This window comes from Canis aureus, chromosome 24 (genome assembly GCF_053574225.1).
Source record: "Canis aureus isolate CA01 chromosome 24, VMU_Caureus_v.1.0, whole genome shotgun sequence".
NCBI classification, from domain to species: domain Eukaryota; kingdom Metazoa; phylum Chordata; class Mammalia; order Carnivora; family Canidae; genus Canis; species Canis aureus.
The window spans coordinates 1,381,762-1,408,635 of record NC_135634.1 but is presented as its reverse complement, the minus strand read 5'-3'; the positions used below and the strand labels follow the sequence as shown (position 1 = coordinate 1,408,635).

Here is a 26,874-nt window from a genome sequence, read left to right as displayed (position 1 = left end):
GTATTTCAAACTCCTTCGCTTGTTTCCGTAATTGAATTGTTTCAGAAACTTGACTTCTAAAGCGCTAATTTTGTGAAAAGACAGTTTTGTGCTGTTTTGATGAATGCCTCATTTATCAGGAGTTCTGATGCCTTCATAGCACCTCCACCTCATGAAGGTCTATGCAGTTGGGCGTTCTCATGAAGCACAAACACAAGTCACATGGAATATTTAAGTCCCCCCCCCCATCGCTTAACTGACATTGTCACTAATCCACCACCACAATCAAACGGGCAAAAACCAACTGTAAAAGGAAAAGAGAGCATGGTTTAAGGAGGAAAATACAGCATAGAAAATGAAAAATGCATGAACACTGAACCAAAGAAACCCAAAGACTAGGACTGCGTTATATTGAGCAGCTCTCAGTAATAATAGCTCTTTGTCCCTAGTAGGGAACTAGAGAAAATTCCTTTACTCCTGGTATGCAAGATTCCTTGAATTGTGCTTTTGAATAAAATGCCAGAGAGCCTATAATTCATTAGGAACTAAAAGATCAGAGGAGCTATTTATTTTTTTTTTATTTATTTATTTTTTTTATTGGTGTTCAATTTACTAACATACAGAATAACCCCCAGTGCCCGTCACCCAATCACTCCCACCCCCCGCCCTCCTCCCCTTCCACCACCCCTAGTTCGTTTCCCAGAGTCAGGAGTCTTTACGTTCTGTCTCCCTTTCTGATATTTCCCACACATTTCTTCTCCCTTCCCTTCTATTCCCTTTCACTATTATTTATATTCCCCAAATGAATGAGAACATATAATGTTTGTCCCAGAGGAGCTATTTAGAGCTCGTTTTCATGGGTGGGCATACTTTCTCGAACGGGTCAAGGGAGGATGGATTTCCTTGCGATATGCAGAACGGGAAGTGTGTGCTCTGTGGGGTTTTTCTCTGGCAATAAGCGAGTGTACTTTTCATCACTGCGTTTCCAGCACTTTTGTATTCAAATATAATCTAAAATCGAGGCCTTGAGGTCCGGCAAGGTCAATCAGCCTGAAGACCTCGCTCGGTGGGTCCTCCTGACCCCCCCGCCCGCGTCCTGAGCGCTAAGTGGGGGGCGAGCCTCTCGGGAGTCCCCCCGGAGCCTGGAGGAGGGACAGGGCTCCCCCGCCCTGCGGAGACCCGCAGCCGCTCCGGGGCCGCCTCCTGCGGCCTGCGCGGGCCGGGCGCGCCGCCTCACCCGCCACTTCCGCTTCCCGCGCTGCCGCCCCGCCCCGCCCCGCCCCCGCCCCGCGCGGCCCCCCGCCGCCGCCGCCCCCGCAGCCCGCCCCGCCCCCGCCCCGGGGCGCCCCTGGGCTCGTGGGGCCCGGTCCGGGCGCCCCCGCCTCCCGAGCGCCCCCGCGGGAGAGGGCGGGGCGGGGGGCCGGCCCGCGGCCGACGTGGGTGTTAAGCGGCCGCCCGGGCCGCGGAGGCAGCGTCGAGAGCCCGCGCCTGACCCCGAGCGGGACGCGGCCAGCTGGCGTGGCGGTGAGCGCAGCCCCGGCCGGTGCTCCGGGGGCCCGCGGGGAGGAGGCGCGGCGGGAGCTTCGCGGGCGGGCGGGCGTCCGGGGGGGCCGGGGGGGCCGGGGGGGCCGGGGCTCGGGGTCCGCGGCGCGCACGTGCTGCGGGGGGGGTTCCTCCGTGGCCCCCCGGAGTGTCGGCCTCCGGGGCGGGGGCGCAGGGAAGGGGGACGCTCGCGGGTTGCCGGGCCAGCTCGTGCACGGTGAGGCCGCGCAGAGGAGGCTGGAGGCGGCCTCAGAGCGCCCCTGCGCCCGCCGGCCCCGAGCCCCGCGGCAGGAGCGTCTCGGCGGCCGGCGGGCTGGTCCCCGCGGCCCGAGGCTGGACGCTCGGCGGTGGGTGCCCCCCGGCGTGGAGGGCCCCGGCGTGGAGCACCCCCCGGCGTGGAGCACCCCCCGGCGTGGAGCAGCGGCGGGATTTTTTTAAAAAATGAAAGATGGTTCATTAGCAGAATATTAAGATAATTCAACAACCAATTCTGGTTGGTTTTCAGAGTATGTGAGTGACTTATGCATGAGTAAGGAAGTGCAATCTTTAGTCTTCACACTAAAGACCTTTGTGCTCCCACTGGGGCCACCTCTCAGAAGGGGGGTGGGCTGGTTGGATCAATGTCAACCTTAACATCAGCAGAAAGAAAAAATTATCCACTAAGAAGTTTGGCCAGTTGACACATGTTGCCAATGACCAGACACCAAGAATCTTGCTTTCCTTACAAAACATTGTGAAACCAGCAACCACAAAGGCACAGTCCTGGACTTGAAAAAGCAACTAAGTGAACCCGACAAGACATGGATTTTATGTTATTGACAGGACTGGAGAGGCAAAATCAGTAGTAACTCGCGTTGAGAAGGTTATGGCCATCCTGTACCTAGAGAAGGATAGGAGGGTCCTAATCCAAACTCCCTTTTCCACGTGGAAAGCTGAGGCCAGAGGGCATGAGCTTTTCCAAGGTCATACAAGTAGTGGATTCAACTAGTCTTGCCTTTTGGGTCTCTGCCTACCAATCAATACTTAACTCCTGACCACAACCAAAAACACCCAACGGTGCATTTTAAAGGAAAAGTGGAGGCAAGTGGGGGAGAGTCACCCAGGGTGTAAGCAAAGTGGCTTCTCCACGCGTTCAATTCTTTGGATGTGTAACATTCCTTAATCAGAGAGGCCTGGATCGTTCCGTGTCGTCAGTGTGAATTCAACCCCTTCAGATAAGCCAAACTTAAACACCATGAATCCCACGAGGGACGACTTACAGAATCGTTAGGATACCAAACGACGGCGAGGACTAAAACTCAAAAGGTGAGGGCAACTGATCAAAATTCTTGTGTAGCTTAAGAAGGCTTCGGAGGGCTTGAAAAGTACAAAGGGCTTGGGGCTAGTAGGCGAGCCTGGTCGGGGTAAAGCTCATTCCCCGAGCCCGTTGAAGAGAAAAGCGGAGTCCTTTCGGCGTCCCTTCTCCGGCCCTCCCGTGGGGGCGGCGCGCGCGGGCCCGGCGACCCGGGAGACCAGCAGCGCCGCCAACCGCACGGCGACCGCCTGGGGAACGCCGACAAGCAGCGCTCCACGCCGGGGGTGCTCGCTCTCTCCCTCTATGTGACTATCATAAGTAAATTTAAAAAAAATGAAAAAAAAATCCATATTTATAAAGTCCATTCCTCTGCAATAGTTGATTTTTGTCTAAAGGTAGAGGAGTAGACTCTCGTTTTCCCAAACTTTTTTTTTTTTTAAGATTTATTTATTATTTATGATAGACCTAGAAAGAGAGGCAGAGACACAGGAGGAGGGAGAAGCAGGTTCCATGCTGGGAGCCTGACATGGGATTTGATCCTGGGTCTCCAGGATCACACCCTGGGCCAAAGGCAGGCACCAAACCGCTGAGCCACCCAGGGATCCCCTCCCAAACTTTTTAGGCTCTAGCTCAAACATGCTGAATCAAGATCACTAGGAGAGTGGCTTATTTGAATATTTCATAGGCATCCCAGTAATTCTTATCAAACAAATTTAGGACACACTGGACCAAGTGTTGCTTCTCAAAATGTGGTTGGTGGCCAGTCATTATCAGCCTCATCTGGGAGCTTGTCATGACTGACAGGGTTTCTGGTCCCACCTGAGGCCCATCACATCAGAATCTGTATTTTAACAAGGTCCCCATGTGATTAATGTACACGTTTATGGTTGAGAAGTTCTAGAGAGGACTCTGACAATTAGTAACATTTGGTGCTGTGTTCTGTAGTTATAAGAACATCTGTCTCACGTGGCTATTTGTGATTGCCTTTGTATTATGATAATACTTCTTCACCTTTTATATGTGGAGACTCCCAGCTTTAGGGGCCCACCCTGCTGGTGGCAGAGTAGGCATTCAAACCCCGCCCCCCCACCCCTCCACCATGTGTCACTTTGCAGAGCCTCTTCTCCGTTCCTTTCCAGACTTCTGTTTTGTGACCTCATATTGGGGACACAGGCTGCTGTGTGAATTTAGAACTGACCTAATTGACTCAGAGTTCCAATTAGGCCTCTGAAAAACTAGTTTGATATGCCTTGGGTGTCTGGCATTTGGCATTCATTTGTTAAGTTTTTCAGAAAGACAGTTGACATGCCGCCTACTAGTGGCTGTAGCTTTGATACTCAGGGAAGATTTATGACTTGAGAGATTTTTATGGGGAGATAATGGGCAGGGAGAAGGGGATGCCAGTTGCTAGGCTCCACTGACATCTTGACTGCCTTTCTTTGGAGAAATGTAGAGCTCCCAGAAGTTGAGGTCCCAGTAACTGGGCGGCTATTCTAGAGAAAGGGAGGCTGCAGAGGCCCCACTGATGGTGAGCTCTCCTCTCCTCTCCTTTCAGGGATATGAGACACCTGTCATAAGTTCCAGAGAGTTGCCTTCCACGGAGCCCAGCAGAGGAGTGGGCGAACATGAAGCCCAATCCTGCTATCCAAGCTGCCATTGACCTCACAGCGGGGGCTGCAGGTAATTCCAGGGGAAACCCCATCTTCTCTTCTTCAAGTACTGCTACAAATGAGATCCAGCGAAAGGGTGGTGAAAATACTACCTTTGCCACTCCAGAAGCAACATGCTTTCCACCTTGGAGTGAATCCATTTAATGGAAATACAATATTATGTTCCAAGAACAGTAGAAGGTAGAGTAGTTCCTTTATAGGAAAACTCTTGAGTCAATGTGGGAATATTGTCAGTTTACAGCTGGAACACCTCACAGCTCAGAGCTGAACTCATTTGTTTATTGTCCCACGCTGGAGTATGCAGGTGACATGGGGTTTTATTCCAAGCCTGGCAGTCTAGAGAGCCCTTGTTGTCAAGAATCACACTGTGCCATCTCTCCAGGGAAGTTCTAGTTACTGTCCTTATTACTGCCAAGGAAAGAAAGGAGGACACCCTTTAGAAATGTCTTTGGTAAATGAGACTGGTATTTGGTGATATCTAAAGCCCTGAAAGGAAAGGAGAGGCCCTAGAATTTGCCAGGGAATGGTGGGCTGGGAAGGGGTTGAGCCCCAGGACAGACTGCAGCCTCATAGGGCACAGGTAAGCACTCCTGGGCAATGCTTGAAACACATAGGCCTCTTTTTAGAAAGATTACCTTTACTTAGCCTGAGGTCAGTAACTGGAAGTGTATGGATAGTAACTTGTTTTTCTAGGTTCCTGCATTATTTTAGAGCCAGAAGAATGCTGTAATGCTTACATTTCTCAGATGAAAACCCTGGTTTACCCTTGCCCCTTATACTGATTCTTATCAGGGTCATAGCTCCTAGGCGTGGAGAGGCCAGGGGCGGTGGCCATTGTCCTCTTATCCAGTAGGACCTCCTGGGTCAGTGGATCGAGTGCAGTCAGAGGGCCACCACCTGTCATCCTGTCATTCCCTTAATTGGAAAAAAAAGAAGTCCCAGTTCAGAGAACAAAGTATTTTCTGGTGAACCAAAGGTCGACCAAGGTAGGCTAGTGAGAAAGGCTACAGACAGTGCATTACACTAGTAAGAAGTGCAGGCACTAGCTCCCAGGTTAGAGACCACAGGAGTGTCTTGGCCCAGTTGTAGGAAAAACTAAGGGCTGCCTAGGTTTTGCCCTGCTGGCTTCTTGTCTGCCGAGTGCCTTGGGTCAGTCTCTTACCCAGCTGCAGCCCTTAGGCCACGTGTACCATCACCACCCCCAACCGTGTGCCACATTGTGAAGGCACTGACCATGGGAATGGCGGACCCATTTGTCGACTACTGGCACCCTCTTACCAGTCCAGAGAATGCTCTAGGCTCAGTTTTTCCCACAAGAGGGTATTTAACCACATGAGAGATTCTCAACTTTTGAAATTAAATGTCCCTTAGTGAGTCTGCCAAAGATGTAGAATCTGTTGTGACAGAATTTTCTTTTCCCTAGAAAGGCATTTCTGTGTGACAGGTATTTGGGTGCCACATATATACTTTAAAGTGAATTTTATTATTTTTTATAGATTTTATGTATTTGAGAGAGACCCAGAGCACAAGGTAGGGGGAAAGGGAGAAGCAGGAGCAGGCTTCCCACTGAGCGGGGAGCCCAATGTGGGCCTTGTTCCTAGGACCCCAGGATCATAACCTGAGCCGAAGGCAGACGCTAAGCCACCCAGGTGCCCCTATGGTGAATTTTAAGGATACAAATTGCAAGAGTATTTATTGTTGGGAGTCCACTGTGTAGGGTATTTGCTGGTATACATGTTCTCCCCCCCCCCCCCCCCATAGTACTGATCTGTTTTGGGCCAGAAAACATATGGCTTTTAATTCTCCTGATGACTAGATGGCATTTCTTCCTGCAGTGGTAACAGAGGGTCACCCCTCACTGCTATAGCATTGTCCTGCATCCTCTAACTTTGGAGGAGAGAAGGCTCCTTTGCAGGGGTCCATGCTTTATTATTATTATTATTTATTTATTTATTTATTTGGGGGGGGCGGTGTCCATGCTTTAAACTAGGTTAGAGTCTCTTCCATGGTGCTGGCAGAGGAGGCTCCTGTTAGTGACCTGAGAATTTCTACTGGGAGGTGCATGGAATGCAAACAGGAAGCCAGAGCCCTGCTTTGGAGGGGTCTCAGTCTCTCAATGATGGAGCTAGAAGGGCCTTTAGAGACTGTTGGCTCTAATGCGCACTGTATATGTAGAAAGGAGATCTGGAGATGGACAGTGGATTTGTCAGTGATTGCACAGCTAGTTTATGTCAAGACAGGGCTAGGACGTTGGTTGCTTGGTTCCTTGACCAGTCCTGTCGTTGTCTTTAATACTATGTAATGGGCCAACAGCACTCTTGGGGGTGGAGATTAGTCTGAAGCCCCTGATGCTCAGCCGTCTAGGTTGGGACATTGGACCATCGTGGCCTGTGGTGATATAGGTTAGATACATATGTTCTTTTCTGTATCCTTCCTTTTCTTTGAAACAAACTTCTCCCATCTGGCAGGTTTTTGGTCCAGTTCATCTACTATAAAGTACTGGGAAGCTGTCATGCCTGTCTGCAGCTAGTAGAGGAGAAATTCCAGGAAAGAAATTCCAGAAATTCTAAGCAGCTAGGATGGGAGAGGATTTGAAGAAGATAGGTAATTGGAAAATATTGAAATGAGTAGTGTGGAGCTCTAAAGTTAAATTGCCTTAATGAGGAAACTTGGTCTCCCTTTAAGATACAGTAGTTGACAACTATAAAATAACACACTGCCTGCTTTGACTGCTCTGTTGCTATGTGCCTTAACTAGTGTTAATTTCTGAATGTGACATTTGAGACCATTCACATTTATCCCCTCATACCAAAATTTATGTTTCTGTTGGCCATCTGGATATCTTCTTTAGAAGAACATCTCTTCAGGTCCTCTGCCTGTATTTTTCATCAGAATGTGTTTTGTTTTTTTGTTTTTTTGTTTGTTTTTTTTTTTTGGGTGTTGAGTTGAAGTTCTTTATATATAATTTTGAATATTAACCCTTTATCAGAAACATTATTTGCAAATATCCTCTCCCATTCAGTAGGTGGTCTTTTTGTTTTATTGGTTTCCTTTACTGTGGAAAAGCTTTTTTTATTTTAGTGTAGTCCCAATAGTTTATATTTGCTTTTGTTTTCCTTACTTTAGGAGACATATCTAGAAAAATGTTGCTAGGCCAATGTCAAGAGGGCTTACTGCCTGTATTTTCTTCTAGGAGTTGTATGGTTTCAGGTCTCACATTTAGGTCTTCAATCCATTTTGAGTTCATTTTTGTGTATGGTGAAAGAAAGTAGCCCAGTTTCTTTTTTTTGCATGTAGCTGTGCAGTTTTCCCAGCACGGTTTATAGAAGAGACTGTCTTTTCCCCATTGCATATATATGCCTGCCTTCTTTGTTGTGGAATAATTGACCCTGTAAGTTTGGGTTTATTTCTGGGCTCTCTATTCTGTTCTGTTGATCTATGTGTCTGTTTTGGTGCCAGTACCATACTATTTTGATTACTACAGCTTTAAAGTATATATATTTTTTTTTTTTTAAAGGAAGAGGTTTACTATAAAGTGGCAAGATTCACATCAGTAGAGATGATAAAATTACCCTTTTCTTGATAAGAGTTCCAGTTTTGCATTTTTCTTTTCTGCCATCTTTTAACCTGTGCTTTTCTATTACTTTCACCCTACCTCTTCTTGTCTATGGTTATATTGACTGATCCCCTCTTTCCCCCTCATAGTTTAGAAAGTATACTCCAACACAAGCTATGATGATTAACATTAATTTTTTAAAAACTATTTTATTGATTTGACAGAGCACAAGCAGGGAGAGCTACTGGTAGGCAGAGGGAGAAGCAGGCTCCCCACAAACTAGGGAGCCTGACACAGGGCTTGGATTCCAGGACGCTGGGATCATGACCTGAGCTGAAGGCAAACGCTTAACTAATTCAGTCACCCAAGCTCCGTGATTAATTTTAACACCCTCTTTTACTTTACCAACATTTAGGCAGTATCTGTAACCTTCCTTTCCCCTAGTCCCCTAACACTGTTAGCTGTTTATCTATCTAGGTAGATACGTGGCATTTTATTTTCCTGTTTTCCTTGTTGATTTTTGGTGTGGAAGATAATATATATAGTGTGTATGTGTTTAGGGTCACCCTAGATAGCTAAAATATATCTTGCAGTAATTCTTTCAAAGGGTATGCAAGAAATAAACCGAATTCTTTAGTATCAAAAAATGTCTTTGTTTTACCTTCAAAATCAGATGCCACTTTGGTTGGATGTAGGATTCTAAGGTTAAAACCTCCCTGTGGAACTTTTATGATCCTGTCCCCATTTACTTCTAGCATCCAGAGTATCTAATGATAAATCTGTCAACCTGATTCTTGTTCCTCTGTAGGCTCTCTCTTTTTCTGGAAGCCGTTATATTTTTATCTTTGGGATTCCTAGATTTGTAGGAGTGAGTCTCTTTTCATCAATCTTACTAGGTACTGGGTAAGTACTGACAATCTCAAGACTTGAATCTTTGTTTAGTTCTGGAAAATTTTTTCAATCATTTCCTTAATTTTATTTTCTCTGCTCCATTCCCTTTATTTTTTGCTGGAATTCCTGTCAAATGGATGTTGGAACTTCTGGATCTATCCTGTCTCTTGATCTTTATTAACTGTTTGGCCATTTACATTGTATCCTTAGAGATTTCCTCAAGTCAATCTTCTAGATTGTCTCTTGTCTCTTCAAGTATGTCTATTCTGAGCATCTATTGAGTTTTTTATTTCTAAGACTTCTGTATGATTTTTATTTCTAATCTCTTGTATCTTTCTGAGTTATTAATTACTTCTGGTAAAGTTTTCTTATTTTAAGTCTGTTTCTTTAGATGTTGGCTCCTCTTTTGCAGAGTTTTGTATCTGTCTTAGTTTTCCTTAAAAGTGTAGTGATTTCTCATGGAATACTCAAATTTGTACATAGATGCCTTTTCTGTTTATCAGAACGTAGCTCTAGTGACTTTGAGGGAGAGGCGCCGAACATACTATCCCAACTCCTTGATTTATGAGCATAGCTGTTTCCTCTTTATTGTTTTTTTTTTTTTTTTTTTTTTCCTATCCAACATTTTGGCAAATTTTTCTCCTCAGACTCCCAAACCACATAACTAGAGGCAATTTCTTTAAGTCCACTTTTGAGGCCTCTCTTTTCTCAATCTGGGAGGCGGTCTTTACATGTTCTGCTTCAGAGTCCTCTCCTCCCCCCACAATGAAATTATTTCCATTTCCCACTCTGAACTATCTTCCTCCTGTGGCTCAGAATCTTCTCCCTCTTTAATTAAAATAATCTCCAAGGCATTTTTGGTTATTTCCTCAACTCCATGCTTTGTATTTACCACAGTATGACTTTGGTAGGTTAGATCCTGTTCGTTAAATAATACTAAAGTGTCTTCTCTTTCCTCCTCTAGCATTCAGGCCTCTCCCCCCTCTTCCTCAGGCCTCTCTTGCCCTCCTCCTCAGGCCTCTCCACCCTCCTCTTCTATCTCTGAAGCTTCTTACCTGAGGGCTTGTTTTTCCTTCCACTCTGAAGACTCTTCTTCCGGAGTCTCCAAGTTCTTCGTCTTCTCTGGCTCAACAATATTTACCTCTTCAACAAATAGAAAGCTCAAGCCATCACCAGTCTCCTCCCCAGTTCCATGCTTTGAATCTATTAGTTTTATCCATTTTTTTTCTTGAATTCTGTATCTTCCTCCTTTTCTTTTTTTGTTTTATGGGAATGTATCTTTTAGTAATTCTTAAATGATTTTTGGCTGGTAAATTTGGGGCATATCGGAAGAGCTGCTTCACCATGCTTAATGCTTACATGCTAATTTAACTTGGTATAGAAATTTAGGTTCAAAATCATTTTCCCTTAGAATGTTGAAGATGTTACTCCATTGCTTACTAATGTCCAGTTGTTGCCAAGATGAATATTGCTCCTTCTTCTTCTAATGAAGACACTACAAAAAAGAAAACTGCAAGCCATTATCTCTGACATAGATGCAAAAAATCCTCTTCAACAAAAAATATTAGTAAATGGCATTCAACAATACAGTAAAAAAAAAAAATCCTTTAGAGCAAGATCAAGCAGGATTTCAGGGATGCAAGGATGGTTTCAATATTTTGAAATCAATCAGTGGGATACACCATATTAACAAGGATAAAAACCATATATATGATCTCAATAAATGCAGAGATGCATTTGACAAAATACAACATCTGTTAATGAAAAACAATTTCTCAGGAAAGTTTAGAGGAACATACCTCAATATCACAAAGGCCATATATGAAAAACCCACAGATAACATCATACTTAATGGTGAAAATGCTAACACCCCAGAACACACACCATACTTTTGTATCCTGTGGCTTTGGCTGTCAAACCACGTCTGTCTCTCTTGCTGAGTGCAGGCCCCTTCAGGACTGGAGCTCGGTGCTCCAGGCATACTAGGGACGCTTTGTTCACTGGACTGGGCTAGAAGCTTTGGGGGGACAGAGGTAGAAATGAACTGAAACAGAAGCAAGCCCTGGGGAGGCTGATTATCTTTCTTTTCCTCGGGTATTGGAATCTACATTCTAACACACATCGACTTGTGCTGGAGAAGAATTCTGTCCTGGTTTTAGGGGGCACAGCATGTGTACTGACTGGGCAGCCCTTTGACACACTGAAAGTGAAGATGCAGACATTCCCCGACCTGTACAGGGGCCTCACCGACTGCTGCCTGAAGACATACTCACAGGTGGGCTTCCGGGGCTTCTACAAGGGGACCAGCCCAGCGTTGATTGCCAATATCGCCGAGAACTCTGTCCTCTTCATGTGCTACGGCTTCTGCCAACAGGTGGTGCGGAAAGTGGTTGGATTGGAAAAGCAGGCCAAGCTGAGGTGAGTTTTCGGTTTGTTTAAAAAGACAACACTGTTACGTAGTCAAGAGTTTTATGTTATCTTCTCGGAAGAGTGTTTCCTTTTTTTAAATAGCCACTTTCTTGTCATGAAGTCTTATGTTCTCATCATATTAAACTTGGAAAACTGGTATTATGCAGAAGGGTTGTAATGTACCATGGAGAATGAGCTCCCCCTTACGTGTCAGTATGCTTCAGAGAGCTGCTTTTCAGATGCTGCTGGTGGTACTACTTGTCTTGTGGGCATGAGTGCTGGACCGGAGCCATAGATGCAAGTTATGAGCTGATGCAAGTTTGGGTTCCACTTCATTAGCAAAATGCAGAGGATTGGAAGAATTTGCCTGAGCCAGATAGGCTTAAGAAAAACTTGGAATTTTAGGAAGAGTTGGAAGCATCTGTGCAGATGCAGATAAACCTGTTTGGCCAAGTCAGCCCAAACCTCCGACTTTGGCTTGTGTGCAGTCATCCCTTGGATATTTATTTGCACAGAGACTAAAAAGAATTTAGGAACCACTGGGATGTGTAGCCATCCTTTTTGAATGTTGATTTATTTTAAGTCATTTAAAATCCTATCAGCTTCACGGTTGCAGAGGGTAGACCGCCATCTGGTAGACCTAGTTCTGGTAGGAATTGGAAACCCTATTGCAACTCAGGTTGCACAGGCCCCTTTTGTACAGAAATATTCTCTAGAGGTGCCTCGTCTTAAAGATATGCCCTTTTATGGGCAGAACTGTATCTTCATGGATGGAATTTGTTTTCTAAAAGCTTGGGACTGGATGAAATCACCTAGGAAGATAGCACTCATAGAGGGACTGCATACAGATTCTAGGACCTTCCACCACAGAAGGGTCACAAAGAAGAGGAGGAAATAAAGAAAGGAGCAGGAGGCCAACCAGGAGAGTGTGGGATCTAATGATAGAGATGGATGGAAAGAAGACCGTAGCGATTGCCACTGTTCCCAGTCAAGGGGGAGACCTTCTCTGGGAGGAGATGAGAGGTTTAGGTCCCTTGCAGAATTCCTAGAGGAGGATGCCTTGAAGAGAAGATGGGCACAGCAAGCAGCCATGTGAGGTCCTGGAGGAAGTCCTGCAGCCAAGAAGCCACCCTGTTTGACTTGGCCTAACCTGGTACCCTCTTCTTTGATCCTTGTGGCATGGGGGATGGCGGCGTCTTCATCCTGCAGGGCAGTGTTTGCTTATTACCTGGTGGGGCAATGCTATCTTAGAGCTTACAGAGCTGTGACACCCATGGCCTTCCTGTGTTAGTTAGTCCTCATCATGGTCCTGTGTGAGCAGCCAAGCCTGTGGTATCACCGGTCTTATAGTTGGGGACTCTGAAGTGCAGAAAACTGGCTTGCTTAGGATACTGTTGTCTGAATTCACAACCAAGAGCAAGACCCAAAGCCAGTCTTCTGAGTCTCTGCCCAGTACTCTTTCCGTAAGATCAGAGTTGGGGCTCTGGACTCTGTGGGAGGGGGCAGATGTAGAAGAAAGAGTAGTAAGTAGAGTCAGTAAAAGGAAAGCACTGCTTGGATGATCCTGCTGTGAATTTCAGCAATAACCCCGTAAATATTTATCTGTCCTTGGTTGAATGCCACCCCCTGGTAGTGTGTTCCTTTGACCTCAGGAGTGTTTGGGTACATGTTTGTTGAATGGGTGACAGTTAGTTGGTCCTTACCAAAGGTGCTTCTACACCTGCTGCAGTTTCAGTTCTGGGTCTGAACGCCTCTACTGCAGGTGCAGCCTGGGGCCCCTTGCCCCTCATTTAGTGCCCTGGTAGACAAGCATATTTATTAGAGAGCCAAAGTCCACTGCAGATCTGATTTGGCCTTGTTGCTGCACTAGAACAACTTGGTTGGTATTCATTCAGGTGGCTGACTCGTTACAGCATCTGAGGTTGAGTAGATGTCCACATTTACTGATGCCACCTCTGTTCCAACAGACTCGGCACCTCTGGCTAATGACCCTCATTGACTGTTGCCGGTCAGCGAGTTGATGGAGAGTCCCTGAGGGAGACAAAGTGTGGATCCGCAGGCTGGCTGAGAGACCACAGAAACCACTTTAATCTTTGGTTTTGACAAGCAGCTAAGTAGGAGTGAAGCAGGAAGGGAAGGAACAGTGTGAACTGTTGGACAGTTTCTGTATGCAGAAGCTGAGGGCAAGTACAGTCGTGTGTCTGGTCTGATACCTAATTCTCTAAAATGAATAGCAAGTCCATACTATAAGCAGAGGTCTTCTCCTGGAAGAGAGAGCCTTGTTCCTAGCCAACTCTTTTGGGACTGGGGTGTGTAGCAGGCCAGCTAGTCCCAGGCACTCACCCTTCATCTCAGGGAAGGGAATAGAAGACTGGGGCTAAGATTGGAGGCAACCGTCAACTTTATACTAATGTCTGATATCAGTTTACTATAACTGTTTAACTCTAGGACAGTTGAATGTTAGGTCTACTAGGCTTTTGGTCATGGTTTGGGGAAAAATTGTGAGGTGCCCTCTCTACCAGGGCAATCAGCTTAGGTGTCATCCTGGTGGTTGGTGATAGTGGGCTGCTGGCAGTGAACAAGTTAGAGTCGGGAGCCAGTGGTCCTGCTCTGAGCAGCTTGCTCCTTCCTGTCCAACCCCAAGCCCTGCCAGCCATGTTCCTGTGATAGAACACGGTCCTGAATTGGAAGGGATCTTGTTTTCTGACCCTCATGAACACTTGGGGAAGAATTCCCTGAGTTCACCTTTGATTTTTCAGACTTTTCCTCATATTGAACTCTGATTGGACCTCATTTTCACAGCCCTGCTGGTGATAGTGGCTGTAGTACCAAACCCTCTTGAGGCGAAATGAATACTTTTGGTTGTATTTATATGCATTAGTTCCTCCATTTAGATTCCTGATTTAGCCATTTTACCTGCAGGAACTGAACTTGCTGATGGGAACTGGCCTCCCCCAGCCCCACCCCCCCCCACCACTGTTGCACCCTCTTAGTGCCCTCTGTTGCTGAGGTCAGGAGGTCATCAGTGGAACTGGGAAATCTTTTTGCAATGAGCGGCTTTTTGGTTAAAAATTTATCCTGAAAAAAAAATTTATCCTGGACTTTCATCTACAACAGTCACATTACACATCTGGTTGCTTCGGGTTGGATTTTGGGCATGCAGGGATGGCCTCAAAAACTTATTTTATAAAGCTTAGTGGCAGATATGCTCAAGTATTGATGTGTGTCTTGGAGGGGGAGGGGAGTATGGGTGATCTTTTTCTCCAGATCTTTTTTGGTTTTGTATATCACTGTGTCTTAGCTCTGGCTGCTATGACAGAGTACTGTCAACTGGGTGGCTTAAACATTTGTTTCTCACAGTTTTGGAGACCAGAAAGTCTAAGATCCATGGTACTGGTTGGTTTGGTATCTGGTGAGGGCCCATTTCCTGATTTACAGAGGGACAACTACTGGCTGTGTCTTCAAAGGGTGGAGAGATCAGCGGTCTCTTATAGGGGGACGCTAATCCCATCATGGCCAGTTCTACCCTCACGACCTCATCTAAACATAGTTATCCCCCAGAGGTCCCCTCCGAATGCCATCACACTGTGGGGTTAAGGCATCAGCATAGAGATTTAGTGATGGGGGATACATTCTGTGCATAGCACCTATGACTAATAAGAGGAGCATAGATTTTGCAGTCAGACCTGGGTTTGAATCGTAGCATTGCCACTTAGTGGTGTGACTATATATAAATAAAAATAAAAATATAAAATATAAAAATATAAATATAAATAAAAATATATAAAATAAAATATATGTAAAAATAAAATATATGTAAAAATAAAATATATGTAAAAATATATCTCAAGATTTTTAAAATAAATTTATTTTTTTATAATTTATTTTTTATTGGTGTTCAATTTGTCAACATTCAGAATAACACCCAGTGCTCATCCCATCAAATGCCCACCTCAGTGCCCGCTACCCAGTCACCCCCACCCCCTGCCCACCTCCCCTTCCACCACCCCTAGTTCGTTTCCCAGACTTAGGAGTCTTTGATGTTCTGTCTCCCTTTCTGATATTTCCCACACATTTTTTCTTCTTTCCCCTTTATTCCTTTTCACTATTATTTATATTCCCCAAATGAATGAGATAATGTTTGTCCTTCTCCGATTGACTCATTTCACTCAGCATAATACCCTCCAGTTCCATCCACCTCAAAGCAAATGGTGGGATGGTGGGTATTTGTCGTTTCTAATGGCTGAGGAATATTCCATTGTGTACATAAACCACATCTTCTTTATCCATCATCTTTCGATGGACACTGAGGCTCCTTCCACAGTTTGGCTATTGTGGACATTGCTGCTAGAAACATCGGGGTGCAGGTGTCCCGGCGTTTCATTGCGTCTGAATCTTTGGGGTAAATCCCCAGCAGTGCAATTGCTGGGTCATAGGGCAGGTCTATTTTTAACTCTTTGAGGAACCTCCACACAGTCTTCCAGAGTGGCTGCACCAGTTCACATTGCCACCAACAGTGTAAGAGGATTCCCTTTTCTCTGCATCCTCTCCAACATTTGTGGTTTCCTGCCTTGTTAATTTTCCCCATTCTCACTGGTGTGAGGTGGGATCTCATTGTGGTTTTGATTTGTATTTCCCTGATGGCAAGTGATGCAGAGCAGTTTCTCATGTGCATGTTGGCCATGTCTATGTCTTCCTCTGTGAGATTTCTCTTCATGTCCTTTGCCCATTTCATGATTGGATTGTTTGTTTCTTTGCTGTTGAGTTTAAGAAGTTCTTTATAGATCTTGGAAACTAGCCCTTTATCTGATAGGTCATTTGCAAATATCTTCTCCCATTCTGTAGGTTGTCTTTGAGTTTTGTTGACTGTATCCTTTGCTGTGCAAAAGCTTCTTATCTGGATGAAGTCCCAATAGTTCATTTTTGCTTTGGTTTCTTTCACCTTCGTGGATGTATCTTGCAAGAAGTTACTGTGGCCAAGTTCAAAAAGGGTGTTGCCTGTGTTCTCCTCTAGGATTTTGATGGAATCTTGTCTCACATTTAGATCTTTCATCCATTTTGAGTTGATCTTTGTGTCTGGTGCAAGAGAGTGGTCTAGTTTCAATTCTTCTGCATGTGGATGTCCAATTTTCCCAGCACCATTTATTGAAGAGACTGTCTTTCTTCCAGTGGATAGTCTTTCCTCCTTTATCGAATATTAGTTGACCATAAAGTTCAGGGTCCACTTCTGGGTTCTCTATTCTGTTCCATTGATCTATGTGTCTGTTTTTGTGCCAGTACCACACTGTCTTGATGACCACAGCTTTGTAGTACAACCTGAAATCTGGCATTGTGAGGCCCCCAGATATGGTTTTCTTTTTTTAAAATTCCCCTGGCTATTGGGGGTCTTTTCTGATTCCACACAAATCTTAAAATAATTTGTTCTAACTCTCTGAAGAAAGTCCATGGTATTTTGATAGGGATTGCATTAAACGTGTACATTGCCCTGGGTAACATTGACATTTTCACAATATTAATTCTGCCAATCCATGAGCATGGAATACTTCTCCATCTCTGTGTGTCTTCCTCAATTTCTTTCAGAAGTGTTCTGCAGTTTTTAGGGTATAGATCCTTTACCTCTTTGGTTAGGTTTATTCCTAAGTATCTTGTGCTTTTGGGTGCAATTGTAAATGGGATTGACTCCTTAATTTCTCTTTCCTCAGTCTCATTGTTAGTGTATAGAAATGCCACTGACTTCTGGGCATTGATTTTTTTATCCTGCCACACTGCCAAATTGCTGTATGAGTTCTAGCAATCTTGGGGTGGAGTCTTTTATCTCTCTTAAGATTTAAAAAAAATCTCTAGGATTATGCCCTGGGCCGAAGGCAGATGCTAAACCACTCACAGAGCCCAATCAGGCGTCCCTTTTCTTTTCTTTTTTTTTTTTTTTTTTTTTAAGATTTTATTTATTTGACAAGGGTACAAGCAGGGAGTGCAGCAAGCAGAGGGAACTGAGAGGGAGCAGCAGAAGCAGGTGCTCTGCTGAGAGCCTGATGCAGAGCTTGATACTAGGACCCTGGGATCATGACTTGAGCTGAAGGCAGGCACTTAACCCACTGAGCCACCCAGGTGCTCTGTGCATCATGTATTCTATGCATTGGTTTTCCACATGAAAATTGGGGTGTCGGTGTCCGCCTCATAGGGCTGTGGGATCCTTAGATGAAACAGCGTGTGCAAGTTCTTGGAACTCAGGAAGTGTTCATCTCCTTTGATCCTTGCTCTCCCTCACCCAGCTGAGTGCTTTGCATGGTGAGAGCTGAATGAATGAGTAACCTGACTCCTGTGCTTGTTTCCTTCCAGTGATCTGCAGAATGCAGCTGCTGGTTCCTTTGCCTCTGCCTTTGCTGCTCTGGTACTCTGCCCCACTGAGCTTGTGAAGTGCCGGCTGCAGACCATGCATGAGATGGCATCGTCGGGAAAGATAGCCAACAGCCAGAAGTAAGCACTGCTTGGGCACAGACTTTGGGTCTCTGTTTCCTTGATACAGCACATATTTATAAATTCTATGTTGTACTAAAACTAAGTGGCAGAGAAAGAGATTGGTCTACTCCAAAATACTGTGTGTTTAGAACTCCTTCCCTTACCAGTCAGAGGATAGCTTTCTAAATGAACCTTATGAGGGTTGGACCCACCCCCGCTCCCACAATAGAACATTGTAGGCAGATATTTACTACCTGGGAAATGGAGAGGCTGGGAGGTGAGCCTTCATAAGTACCAATTTGGGTTCCAAGATGAGTATTTGATGCCTGTTTCCAGTTTCACATGGGCCGATCACCCCAGATCCTGGGATAACTTCCTTACCTTCCTACCCTGATCCTTCACATGTATCAGCAGAGGGCCTGGGGTTATGAGGACACTCAGAGCCCTTGTGAGCTATCCTGTAACCATCAAAACACTGTCCCCCTCAGTCTTGGAAACAGATGTTACATGAGTCAGTTGTATATAGGATGATTTGTTTGGATGGTAAAACAATTTATTGTTTTTATTAATCTCAATACTTATTTATCTTAACATCTGGCTGACTAAAGCCTTTGTCACTGTGGTTAACTCAAAGTCTATAAGTCTGATGGGAAAAACCAGATAAACTGACCATTTACAGAATTAGTGTCCTTCCGGTAAGGATGGGGTTTCTAATAGAGCTCGGTTTCCTGTACCCCTGAGATTCCCTACAACCAGTTTGAATGTATTCATAGTTAGGAGGTCCAAAAGCATAAGTCTCTAAAACTTTTTATAGAAATACAATGTAGACAGGGCACCTGGGTGGCTCAGTGGTTGACCGTCTGCCTTTCTCAGGGTGTGATCCCAGAGTCCTGGGATTGAGTCCCACATCGGGCTCCCTGCAATGGAGCCTGCCTCTCCCTCTGCCTGTGTCTCTGCCTCTCTCTCTCTCTCTGTCTCTCATGAATAAATAAATAAAATCTTAAAAAAATATACAAGGTACCCACAGAAATCATAAGTGTGGGGTTCTGATAGTCATAAACACGTTTGTAACCAGTGTCCAGATTAAGAGGTAGAATTTTTTTTAGATTTTTATTTATTTTGGCTATTGTGAACATTGCTGCTATGAACATCGGGGTGCAGATGTCCCGGTGTTTCAATGGGTGTTCTACTATATGTTGGCAAATTGAATTTGAATTAAAAAAAAAATGTAAAAAACCCATGAATTAAAAAATTTTTAAAAGAAAAAACATGTAAAATTCAACAGGTACTAAATACATAGATAAGAGGTATGAGGGTGTTTGTCATGTTTGTCTTTCACTATATTTGCAACTTTTTTCGTAGGTTCAAAAAATTTTCCAAATAAAGTTGGGAAAATATATCTTTAAAATAGAAAAAAAAAGATTTTTAAAAATATATTCATGAGCGAGATATAGAGAGGCAGACACACAGGCAGAGGGAGAAACATGCTCCCTGCAGGGAACCTGATGCAGGACTTGATTCCACGATTCCAGGATTACAACCAGAGCCCAAGGCAGATGCTCAGTCACTGAGCCACCCAGGTGCCTCTAAGAGGTAGAATATTAACAGCACCTAGAAAGTTGCTCTCCTGTCCCTTAGAAATATTTTAAAGTATCTTTAAAAATTTATTTAAATTCAATTTAGTTAACATATAATGTATTATTAGTTCCAGGGATAGAATTTACTGATTCTTCAGTTGCATATAACACCCAGTGCTCATTACAGCAAGTGCCTTCCTTCATGTCCATCATCCAATTACCCCATCCCCCATTCACTTCCCCTCCAGCAATCCTCAGTTTGTACCATGAGGTATTTTAAAGAAATTGTTGTCTCTAAAAACAAGCAAATGGACACCTTTCACAAAAGTATTGGTTGACTATATTTTAGGTGTGGCAGTGCCCACACAGGTATATGGTAGCTTGGGATTAAGACTTGCGTCAGAAAGCAGGCTGATCATGTTGAGTTGGATACTGTGTCACATTTCCATTATCGAATGGGAGCCGAGTTGCAGGAAGGACCTGGATAATGAGTGATGCCTGACGAAGCCTTCTGAAGTGACTTTTATTACTGGGGGCTCAGTTATTCCTTGGTCCAAGTAAGGTCACCTGCTGAGAGCCAAGTGAGGACAAAGTGTTCTCTAAACACCAAGGATGTGGTTTCTGGTGCTGTTTTTCTGACAGATAAAGCCTGCCATGGTGCACACCATCAGGAAGAGGGGTCTAAGCGGAAAATGTCATGCATTCCAACTGCTACAGGGCTCTGATCAGCTTGAAATAAAAATTCTTGCATATCTACTCTCTCAGAACTAAATTCTCGGTGCTTCTTGCCCTACAGAATTTCTAAGAATTTCCTTTGTCTTACCTTCCAGTAGCATCTACTCCTTGCTCATTCTGTGCACTAGTGCAAGACCAAACAAGCCCTAAGAACCTGAACACATTCCTTCAGTAAACACCAGGTAGAAGGAAAGGTTGAGGAGGGTAGTCATTGAGGGGAATTGGGAACTGGGCAAACATTATGCCATTTTATTCTTGCTGAATTTGGACAGCTCCTTATTGTCATTTCACTTATTCATTGTTGGAAAAAAGTGGGTATTGGCTACTTGACATCTTTGATAATGACATCTAGAATGTAGGAATGCACTTTTTTTCAAATGAGGAACTTTTTGAAACAAATTTGAAACAAATTCAAATGGAATTTGTTTATTGAGGGCAAGAGAATGCAACCAACAAAATCAAGAGCTTGTCTGGCTTTCACTGACTTTTCTCTGCTTGTCAAATGGGGGTTGGATTTTATTTGTATATTTTCTTTATTTTTAAAATATTTATATTCATGAGGGACACAGAGGAGCGGAGACACAGGCAGAGGTAGAAGCAGGTTGGGACTTGATGTGGGACTCTATCCCAGGACCTGGTATCATGACCTGAGCCGAAGGCAGATGCTCAACCACTGAGCCACTCAGGTGTCCAATTTGTATATTTTCTGAGGGTCTGCTCATGGAATCCTTATACAGGGAGAAGGTGGGGGACAGGTTTCTGAAGACCCCCTTCTGGAGAACTGTCATCCAGCAGGAGTGTTGCTTAGTGCTTCCTACTTTTCCTTTTGCTTCATTTGTACTACAAAATAAGCATCGCATGCAGTGGTGAGCCTAGCAGTTAGTGAAAAGCAGCTCTGGGAGTCCCCTTGGTCCTGTTGGCACCAGTCCAGGTCCTTCATTGTTTTGTCTATGGCCCGAGGAGGTCTGATTTTCTAAAAATCCAGGGAACTCCTTTTCTAGGTGTGCTCTTAGGTCCTCCTCTGCTGAGTAATCTTGATCCCCAGCACACTGGGGAAATGTGAATGTGGTTCCATTTGAGATGGGGTTCTGGCGCGGTCTCTTGAAATCTTGGCCACAGGTGCAATGGGCACACCCAGCTCTGTATGAATGTGCACTTTAATGAAATGTCCTTGCCATCAGATAGTTCAGGTGAGAACAGCTGTCCTAAAATAAATGTACGTGTGCTCCTCTGAGGTTTCCTCCCTGCAGAAGCCTTATATTCTCAGGATTCCGGTCCCTGGGTTTCTAGAATCAGCCCTGCCCAGGGCTGAGCCAGGCCCACCACTGGCAGGAAATGCCCCTCCCCCCACCTGCCCTAAGCTCGCTCCCTGTCACCTTGCAGCACCGTCTGGTCTGTGGTGAAGACTGTCCTCAGGAAGGACGGCCCCTTGGGCTTCTACCATGGCCTCTCCAGCACTCTACTCCGAGAAGTGCCCGGCTATTTCTTCTTCTTTGGAGGCTACGAGCTGAGCAGGTCGTTTTTTGCATCAGGGAAATCCAAGGATGAACTAGGTAAGCGCGCCACAGGGACGCAGCTGGCTGGGCTGGGCTGGGCTCAGCCCTGCAGAGGCGTGCTCATTGTGGAGGCTGTGGGGGTCTGCCCTGCCCTTCGCTGGGGTTCCTGGAGCCTGGGAAGGACCTTGGCGCCTTCCTCTGGGTATGCTAATGTCCTCAGGGCAGGGCTGAAGCTGTGTATTCCAAACATCTTTACTGGAATAATGTTTTGGGGGAGAATACAGAGATGACTTTCCCTGTGGGAAATCTCTAGTAATGGGTAAGTCACCTGTGAAGCATTTTGCAATAAGCTTAAAACTTGGTGATAAATCTTGAGAGTTTCCAGAGCACGGGGAAAAATTTGTTTTTTTATCCTGTTTTGCTGCTTGACACAACCATGTCCACGTTTAGCTTGTGTGAATGATTACTTTTTTTCCCCTCAAACCCCTCCCTTCAGTGTTTTGGACTTGTTCTCGGATTAGGCAAGCTTCCAGGCTGAACAATTGTGATTAATAAGACAACTCTGGTTTTCATGATAAAGGAAGAGTCAGGGCTGTGGGGCATTGAAATATTGAAATACTGCCAAGTGAGAAGTTTGGAAAAAACATGGTCTATGTTTCAGTGGCCACTGTTGTTATTCCCCATGGTAGAGTGTTGCCATGTTGCTGGGGGCCTGCTGGTTCTGTGTGAGCCAGCCCTCTGGAGGACAGGCCAAGAGGGCCCCATAGCACCACAGTGACCACCATGATGAGGGGCAGACAGTGCCACCACAGTGCCGCATGGGTCCTTGTGTTCTCAGAGCTTTGGTTGCTTCCTCAGAGAATTGTGCTTTGCAGCATTAGCATTTTTTAAAAAAGCTTTTATTTGAGAGAAAAGCATGGAAGAGGGGCTAGGGCAGAGGAAGAAGGACAAGCAGACTCCCCACTAATCAGGGGGCTGACGCGGGGCTCCATTCCAGGACCCCAGGATTATGACCTGAGATCCTGACCTGATCCGAAGGCAGACACTCAACCGACTCAGCCACTGAGGCATCCCAAGCATCGGCATTTTTATTTGTACCCTGTAGCCACTACTACATTAACCTCTGGAAATGCTGTTCTTGAGACAAAGTGCTGTTTGCTAATTTCCTCCTCTAGGCCCTGTCCCTTTGATGTTAAGTGGTGGAGTTGGTGGAGTCTGCCTCTGGCTTGCTGTTTACCCAGTGGATTGCGTCAAATCCAGAATTCAGGTTCTTTCCATGTCTGGAAAACAGGCAGGATTTATTGGAACCTTTATAAGCATTGTGAAAAATGAAGGTGAGTCTGCTCATGGCAGAAACGGAGTAGATGTGCATAGACTGGTCACTTCCCTGTAAGCCTTGTAAGGTTGAGGTCGTGTGTGTACCTCTTCCCTGTCTCTTCTCCTTTTTCTTTCTTAATTTTTTAGAATTTATTATTTTAAGATTTTATTTATTCATAAGAGAGACACAGAGAGAGGCAGAGACACAGGCAGAGGGAGAAGTAGGCTCCATGCAGGGAGCCTGATGAGGGACTCGATCCCAGGATCACAACCTGAGCCAAAGACAGACACTCAACCACTGAACCACCCAGGTGCCCCTCCTATCCTTTTTCTAGTGCTGTTTCCGTATCCAAACCCCTTTAGCTTACTTCCATTCTCAAGAATATTTAAAGTTGTTATTCCTAAAAAAAAAAAAAAAAAAAAAAAAAAAAAAAGTTGTTATTCCTCACTTCTGGGCCAGGATTCTTCTAAATAGCATAGAGGGAGTTTTTTACAATATAAACGGTGCCTGAGGGGCCACATGCTTTGAGGTCAGCACCACTTGTTTTATAGAATAGAGGTACTATCAGAAAATGATTTCCAACAGAAATACTAAGGGACTTAAAAGAACGTGCAACACATCCCTAAGCTAAGACTTTCTGAAGGTGATTTGTTGTTAATTTTGAGACTTAGGCAAGAGGATAAAGATTTTCTATGTGATGTTTGTATAAAGCCAGTGTCCTGCCACTAGTGAGTAAAGACCTGGCCTTCCAGCATCCACTATACATGTTATACCTCGGGATGTGTTGATTTTGAGAGCGAGCACAGTCACAGTGTGTGAAAACAGTTAAGTTCATATCCCAAAGTTGCATGACACTTCATAGTCTCACAAAGTACTTACACCTCCCTCAGCCACCTGGATCTTCATAACCACCTTGGGCAGCACCAGCAGTAGACACCAGACTCTGACTTGAGCACCATTGCTTTTTGCCTGATGTCTCCAGGTCCTTTCCTCCCAGGTGACACTGTGGAGCTGCCACCCCATGTGGCCCTGGGGTTCCTTCTGTCTGCCCAGTGAGGCCTCTGCTCTGCTTGATACATCTACAGGGAGTGAACCAGGCATGGGATTAGTGTATAGTACCTGAGCATCACCCAGCTTTGCTGGGAGACTTGACTCCTGTCTTTGTTTCCATTAGTCTCTTCTGTTCCCATTAGTCCAGGGAATCCTAGAGAGAAATCCTATTACTTGTTGGTGTTCAATGTGTTGTCTGGATTTGTAGGTGTCCAGCCTCATGCTCTGCGGCTTCACGGGGTCTAAGGAAGGGCATCTCAGTCTTTGATCACTTTTTTGTCTTCTAGGAATAACAGCCTTATATTCTGGACTGAAGCCTACTATGATTCGAGCGTTCCCTGCCAACGGGGCACTGTTTTTGGCCTATGAATACAGCAGGAAGCTGATGATGAGCCAGTTTGAAGCCTACTGAAGTGTCCTAGTGAACTGAATTCCAAGCATAGGCATTTGAGGACTACAGTTCATCTCAGGGTTTCATGGAGTACAAGACCAATGTGGAATTAGTTTGATTTCATATGAATTTTGATTTTTTTTTTTTTTTGGTCTTCCCTTATTCTACCCTAAATCTTAAACTTTATGTAAGGGGCTCTATTTTATATTCTATACTTTCTGTCTGTAATTGTATTGAAATAGAAAAGTTGCTGCACTTGTCCTTGGTGGGACATTGAGAGTGAGCTGCTGGCCCTAATGATAATCTGAAAGGCTAAATATAGTTCTGTCAGGGCTTTGGCATAAACCTGTATGTTTCCATGCAGTTTGGATGGTTACATGTTGTTAGTAAAGCACAATTTGGTTCCATGTTTAATCTCAGATAAACTCAGAAGTAATCATGTTTCATGGAGATGACTGTAAATGATTACTTAACTCATTCTAGATGTAGGGTCTCCTAAAATGTGCTTAGTACATGTACTGCACTAAGTGGCTAAAGTTTTTTAGTTTTTCTGTGGTGCTTGAAAACTAAAATATCCATGTAGATTTTGTAGAGGAGAACACACCTGTGTACCGGTATGGCTTCCATGTTATGATTTAAGTTGAGAGTAAGCACCTTGGATTTTCCCAAGATGTCCTACTGTTAAAATAGTGCCATTCATTTTCTAGATGGGATCATGTTCTACACCTGTTGCATGTCAGGTGTGGCTAGAGCAGCACGACCTTTACCTGTGGCAGCTTCCCTTCTCTCCCAAAGAACTTCCCCTCTGCTGGGCTGCTTTAGGTTGAGGGGAAGGCTGGAGGGGAAGGGATGATACTACTATGCTTTGTGAAGACCTCTGCCTGGTGGTAGCCCTTAGTTTCTGGCTCTGGGTCCTGGTCTGAGTAGGATTCCAGAGTATTTCTTTGGACCGTCTCCGGGCTGTTGATCCACTCTGGACTACTCACTGCCTCCACAATCAGAAACCCTTCCAGGGAGCAGAGTGCCAAAGCTGAGAAGCCCTTGTTCCCTGTCTGGTGCCTGAATGACAGCACTTGTGGGCAAAGTCCTCCTCTGATGGAACTGGACAGAGCATAGTGCTTGTCCTCCACAGTGAGTGATGTTGGGGCTGACCCTTAAGTTTATCTTGTGATCCATAACGGCTTGCCGTGTTTCCTATAGTGCTGGAGCCTTTTACATTTGGTACTGGCAGTCCGTGGATTTTCATGATGATTGCATACAGGGGGTGACTTCATAAAGTAATGAAATAAGCAGTGATTTTATTAAGCTATGGCATATGTATGCACTAACAGCAACCACAAGATCCCAGGTCACCTGGTGTAAGAGGATCCTTCCTGTCACCACTTAGGTAAGCCTCCTCATTCCATGCTGCTCGAAGACCAGCAAGGGCTTCCTCAGTAACAAGTGTTCTTAAGTAGCCTATAAGGCTGAAAGCAAGCAGGCTGACCCTGCTAATGTCTGTCCCGTGTGTCTGTCATTGTTGGCACAGTGTTAAGCCTTGAGTGAAATCTCTGGTTCCCTTCAGCTTTTTGTTCTCTGCGGAGCCCCTGTGCTAACTCTAGCCATGTGCCAAAAGCAGGACGGTCCGGGAAGTGAGCTGCTGATGGTCCGGAGCAGTGGCTGGTCTGCCCTCTGCTTTTTCCTTGAAAGAAAACCATTTTTCTACCTTTTCTTTCCAGTCTTAAATAGTAGCTACTGAGTGGTGCTTCATCTGGACAGGCCTGGACTGAAGCAAAAGAGAAAATGGAGCTGGCTTCCAGCAGGAAGTGAATTACTTCAGAATCTGTGAGCCTCTGCCTGATGCCTGTGAGCCCATCTGAGTAAGGCCCGTTGGCAGGGGACCTTCTCATATGCTATCCTTTAAAGTTTTAACTAAATATCTGTAATAGCAACAATCTGAGGCAAGTAAAAGGAATAGTAAGGAATGAAATCTGAATCAAGGGAATTACTGTTTTTTTATTCTGTTTGCTTAATTCATGGTTTGGTATTTGGATACGATTTGTATGTTTTGGCTCTGTACTCCAGACAAAAACAGTACTTGAAATCGTGTCTAAAGCAATTCTGTTCTGTCATTAAATTATTTACCTAATATTTGAGTATATGATGAGTTGTTTTAAGTACTTGACATGCTAGGAACCAACTGTCCAGAATGTTTCAGTTATGTATAGTAATATTTCAGGGTGGTGGTTTTATTGCAGTGAGCATTCTTTTTGTTAAGATTTATTTGAGAGAGAGTGTAAGCGCACATGCAGAGGGAGAGGGAGAAGCAGACTGAGCAGGGAGCCCGATGTGAGGCTCTATCCCAGGACTCTGGGACCATGACCTGAGCCAAAGGCAGATGCCCAACCACTGAACCACCCAGGCGCCCCTGAGCATTGTTTTTTCGTCAGCAGTATTCCTGATGTAAAATAATTTCACTGCAAGTAAAGTGACAAATGTGTTTTTAAATATACACTACAATTGTGAAA

General features: G+C 44.9%; 2 protein-coding genes across 19 annotated transcripts in view; one reads left to right on the top strand and one right to left on the bottom strand.

Annotated features, from left to right (window-relative positions):
• The first annotated feature begins 1,369 nt into the window (after positions 1 to 1,369).
• On the top strand, positions 1,370 to 26,874 carry SLC25A15 (solute carrier family 25 member 15). 6 transcript variants are annotated; one of them, XM_077867939.1, is made up of 10 exons: positions 1,370 to 1,503; positions 2,688 to 2,826; positions 4,371 to 4,495; positions 6,954 to 7,089; positions 11,092 to 11,207; positions 11,307 to 11,350; positions 17,681 to 17,818; positions 21,496 to 21,665; positions 22,784 to 22,942; positions 24,264 to 26,874. In XM_077867939.1, the coding sequence occupies exons 4-10, from the start codon at positions 7,065 to 7,067 to the stop codon at positions 24,386 to 24,388; spliced, it is 777 nt and encodes a 258-aa protein (XP_077724065.1). In that variant the 5' UTR covers positions 1,370 to 1,503; positions 2,688 to 2,826; positions 4,371 to 4,495; positions 6,954 to 7,064; the 3' UTR covers positions 24,389 to 26,874. The 6 variants fall into 6 exon arrangements, with proteins under 6 accessions (XP_077724065.1, XP_077724064.1, XP_077724061.1 ...); XM_077867938.1 differs by lacking the exon at positions 6,954 to 7,089; XM_077867935.1 differs by lacking the exon at positions 6,954 to 7,089 and having other exon boundaries at positions 11,092 to 11,350.
• LOC144295641 (phosphatidylinositol 3,4,5-trisphosphate 3-phosphatase TPTE2-like) overlaps positions 22,672 to 26,874 on the bottom strand; it is a 174,220-nt gene continuing 170,017 nt past the window's right edge. For 12 of the 13 annotated variants that reach the window (XM_077867923.1, XM_077867922.1, XM_077867928.1 and 9 more), the window contains 2 exons: positions 23,806 to 24,005; positions 22,672 to 22,888 (listed from right to left, as the gene is read on the bottom strand). In XM_077867923.1, the coding sequence (XP_077724049.1) occupies positions 23,829 to 24,005 (177 nt within the window). In that variant the 3' untranslated portion in view covers positions 22,672 to 22,888; positions 23,806 to 23,828. Of the gene's footprint in view, positions 23,327 to 23,805; positions 24,006 to 26,874 lie in introns of all 13 variants that reach the window. The other variant, XM_077867921.1, reaches the window with a different exon arrangement.

Excerpts from the sequence above, each read along its gene's own strand:
- SLC25A15 (XM_077867936.1), top strand. The coding sequence starts at position 4,441 with ATGAAGCCCAATCCTGCTATCCAAGCTGCCATTGACCTCACAGCGGGG. Across the intron at positions 4,496-11,091 it reads CCTCACAGCGGGGGCTGCAG|GGGGCACAGCATGTGTACTG; the intron begins GTAATTCCAGGG and ends TCCTGGTTTTAG. Across the intron at positions 17,819-21,495 it reads AAGATAGCCAACAGCCAGAA|CACCGTCTGGTCTGTGGTGA; the intron begins GTAAGCACTGCT and ends GTCACCTTGCAG.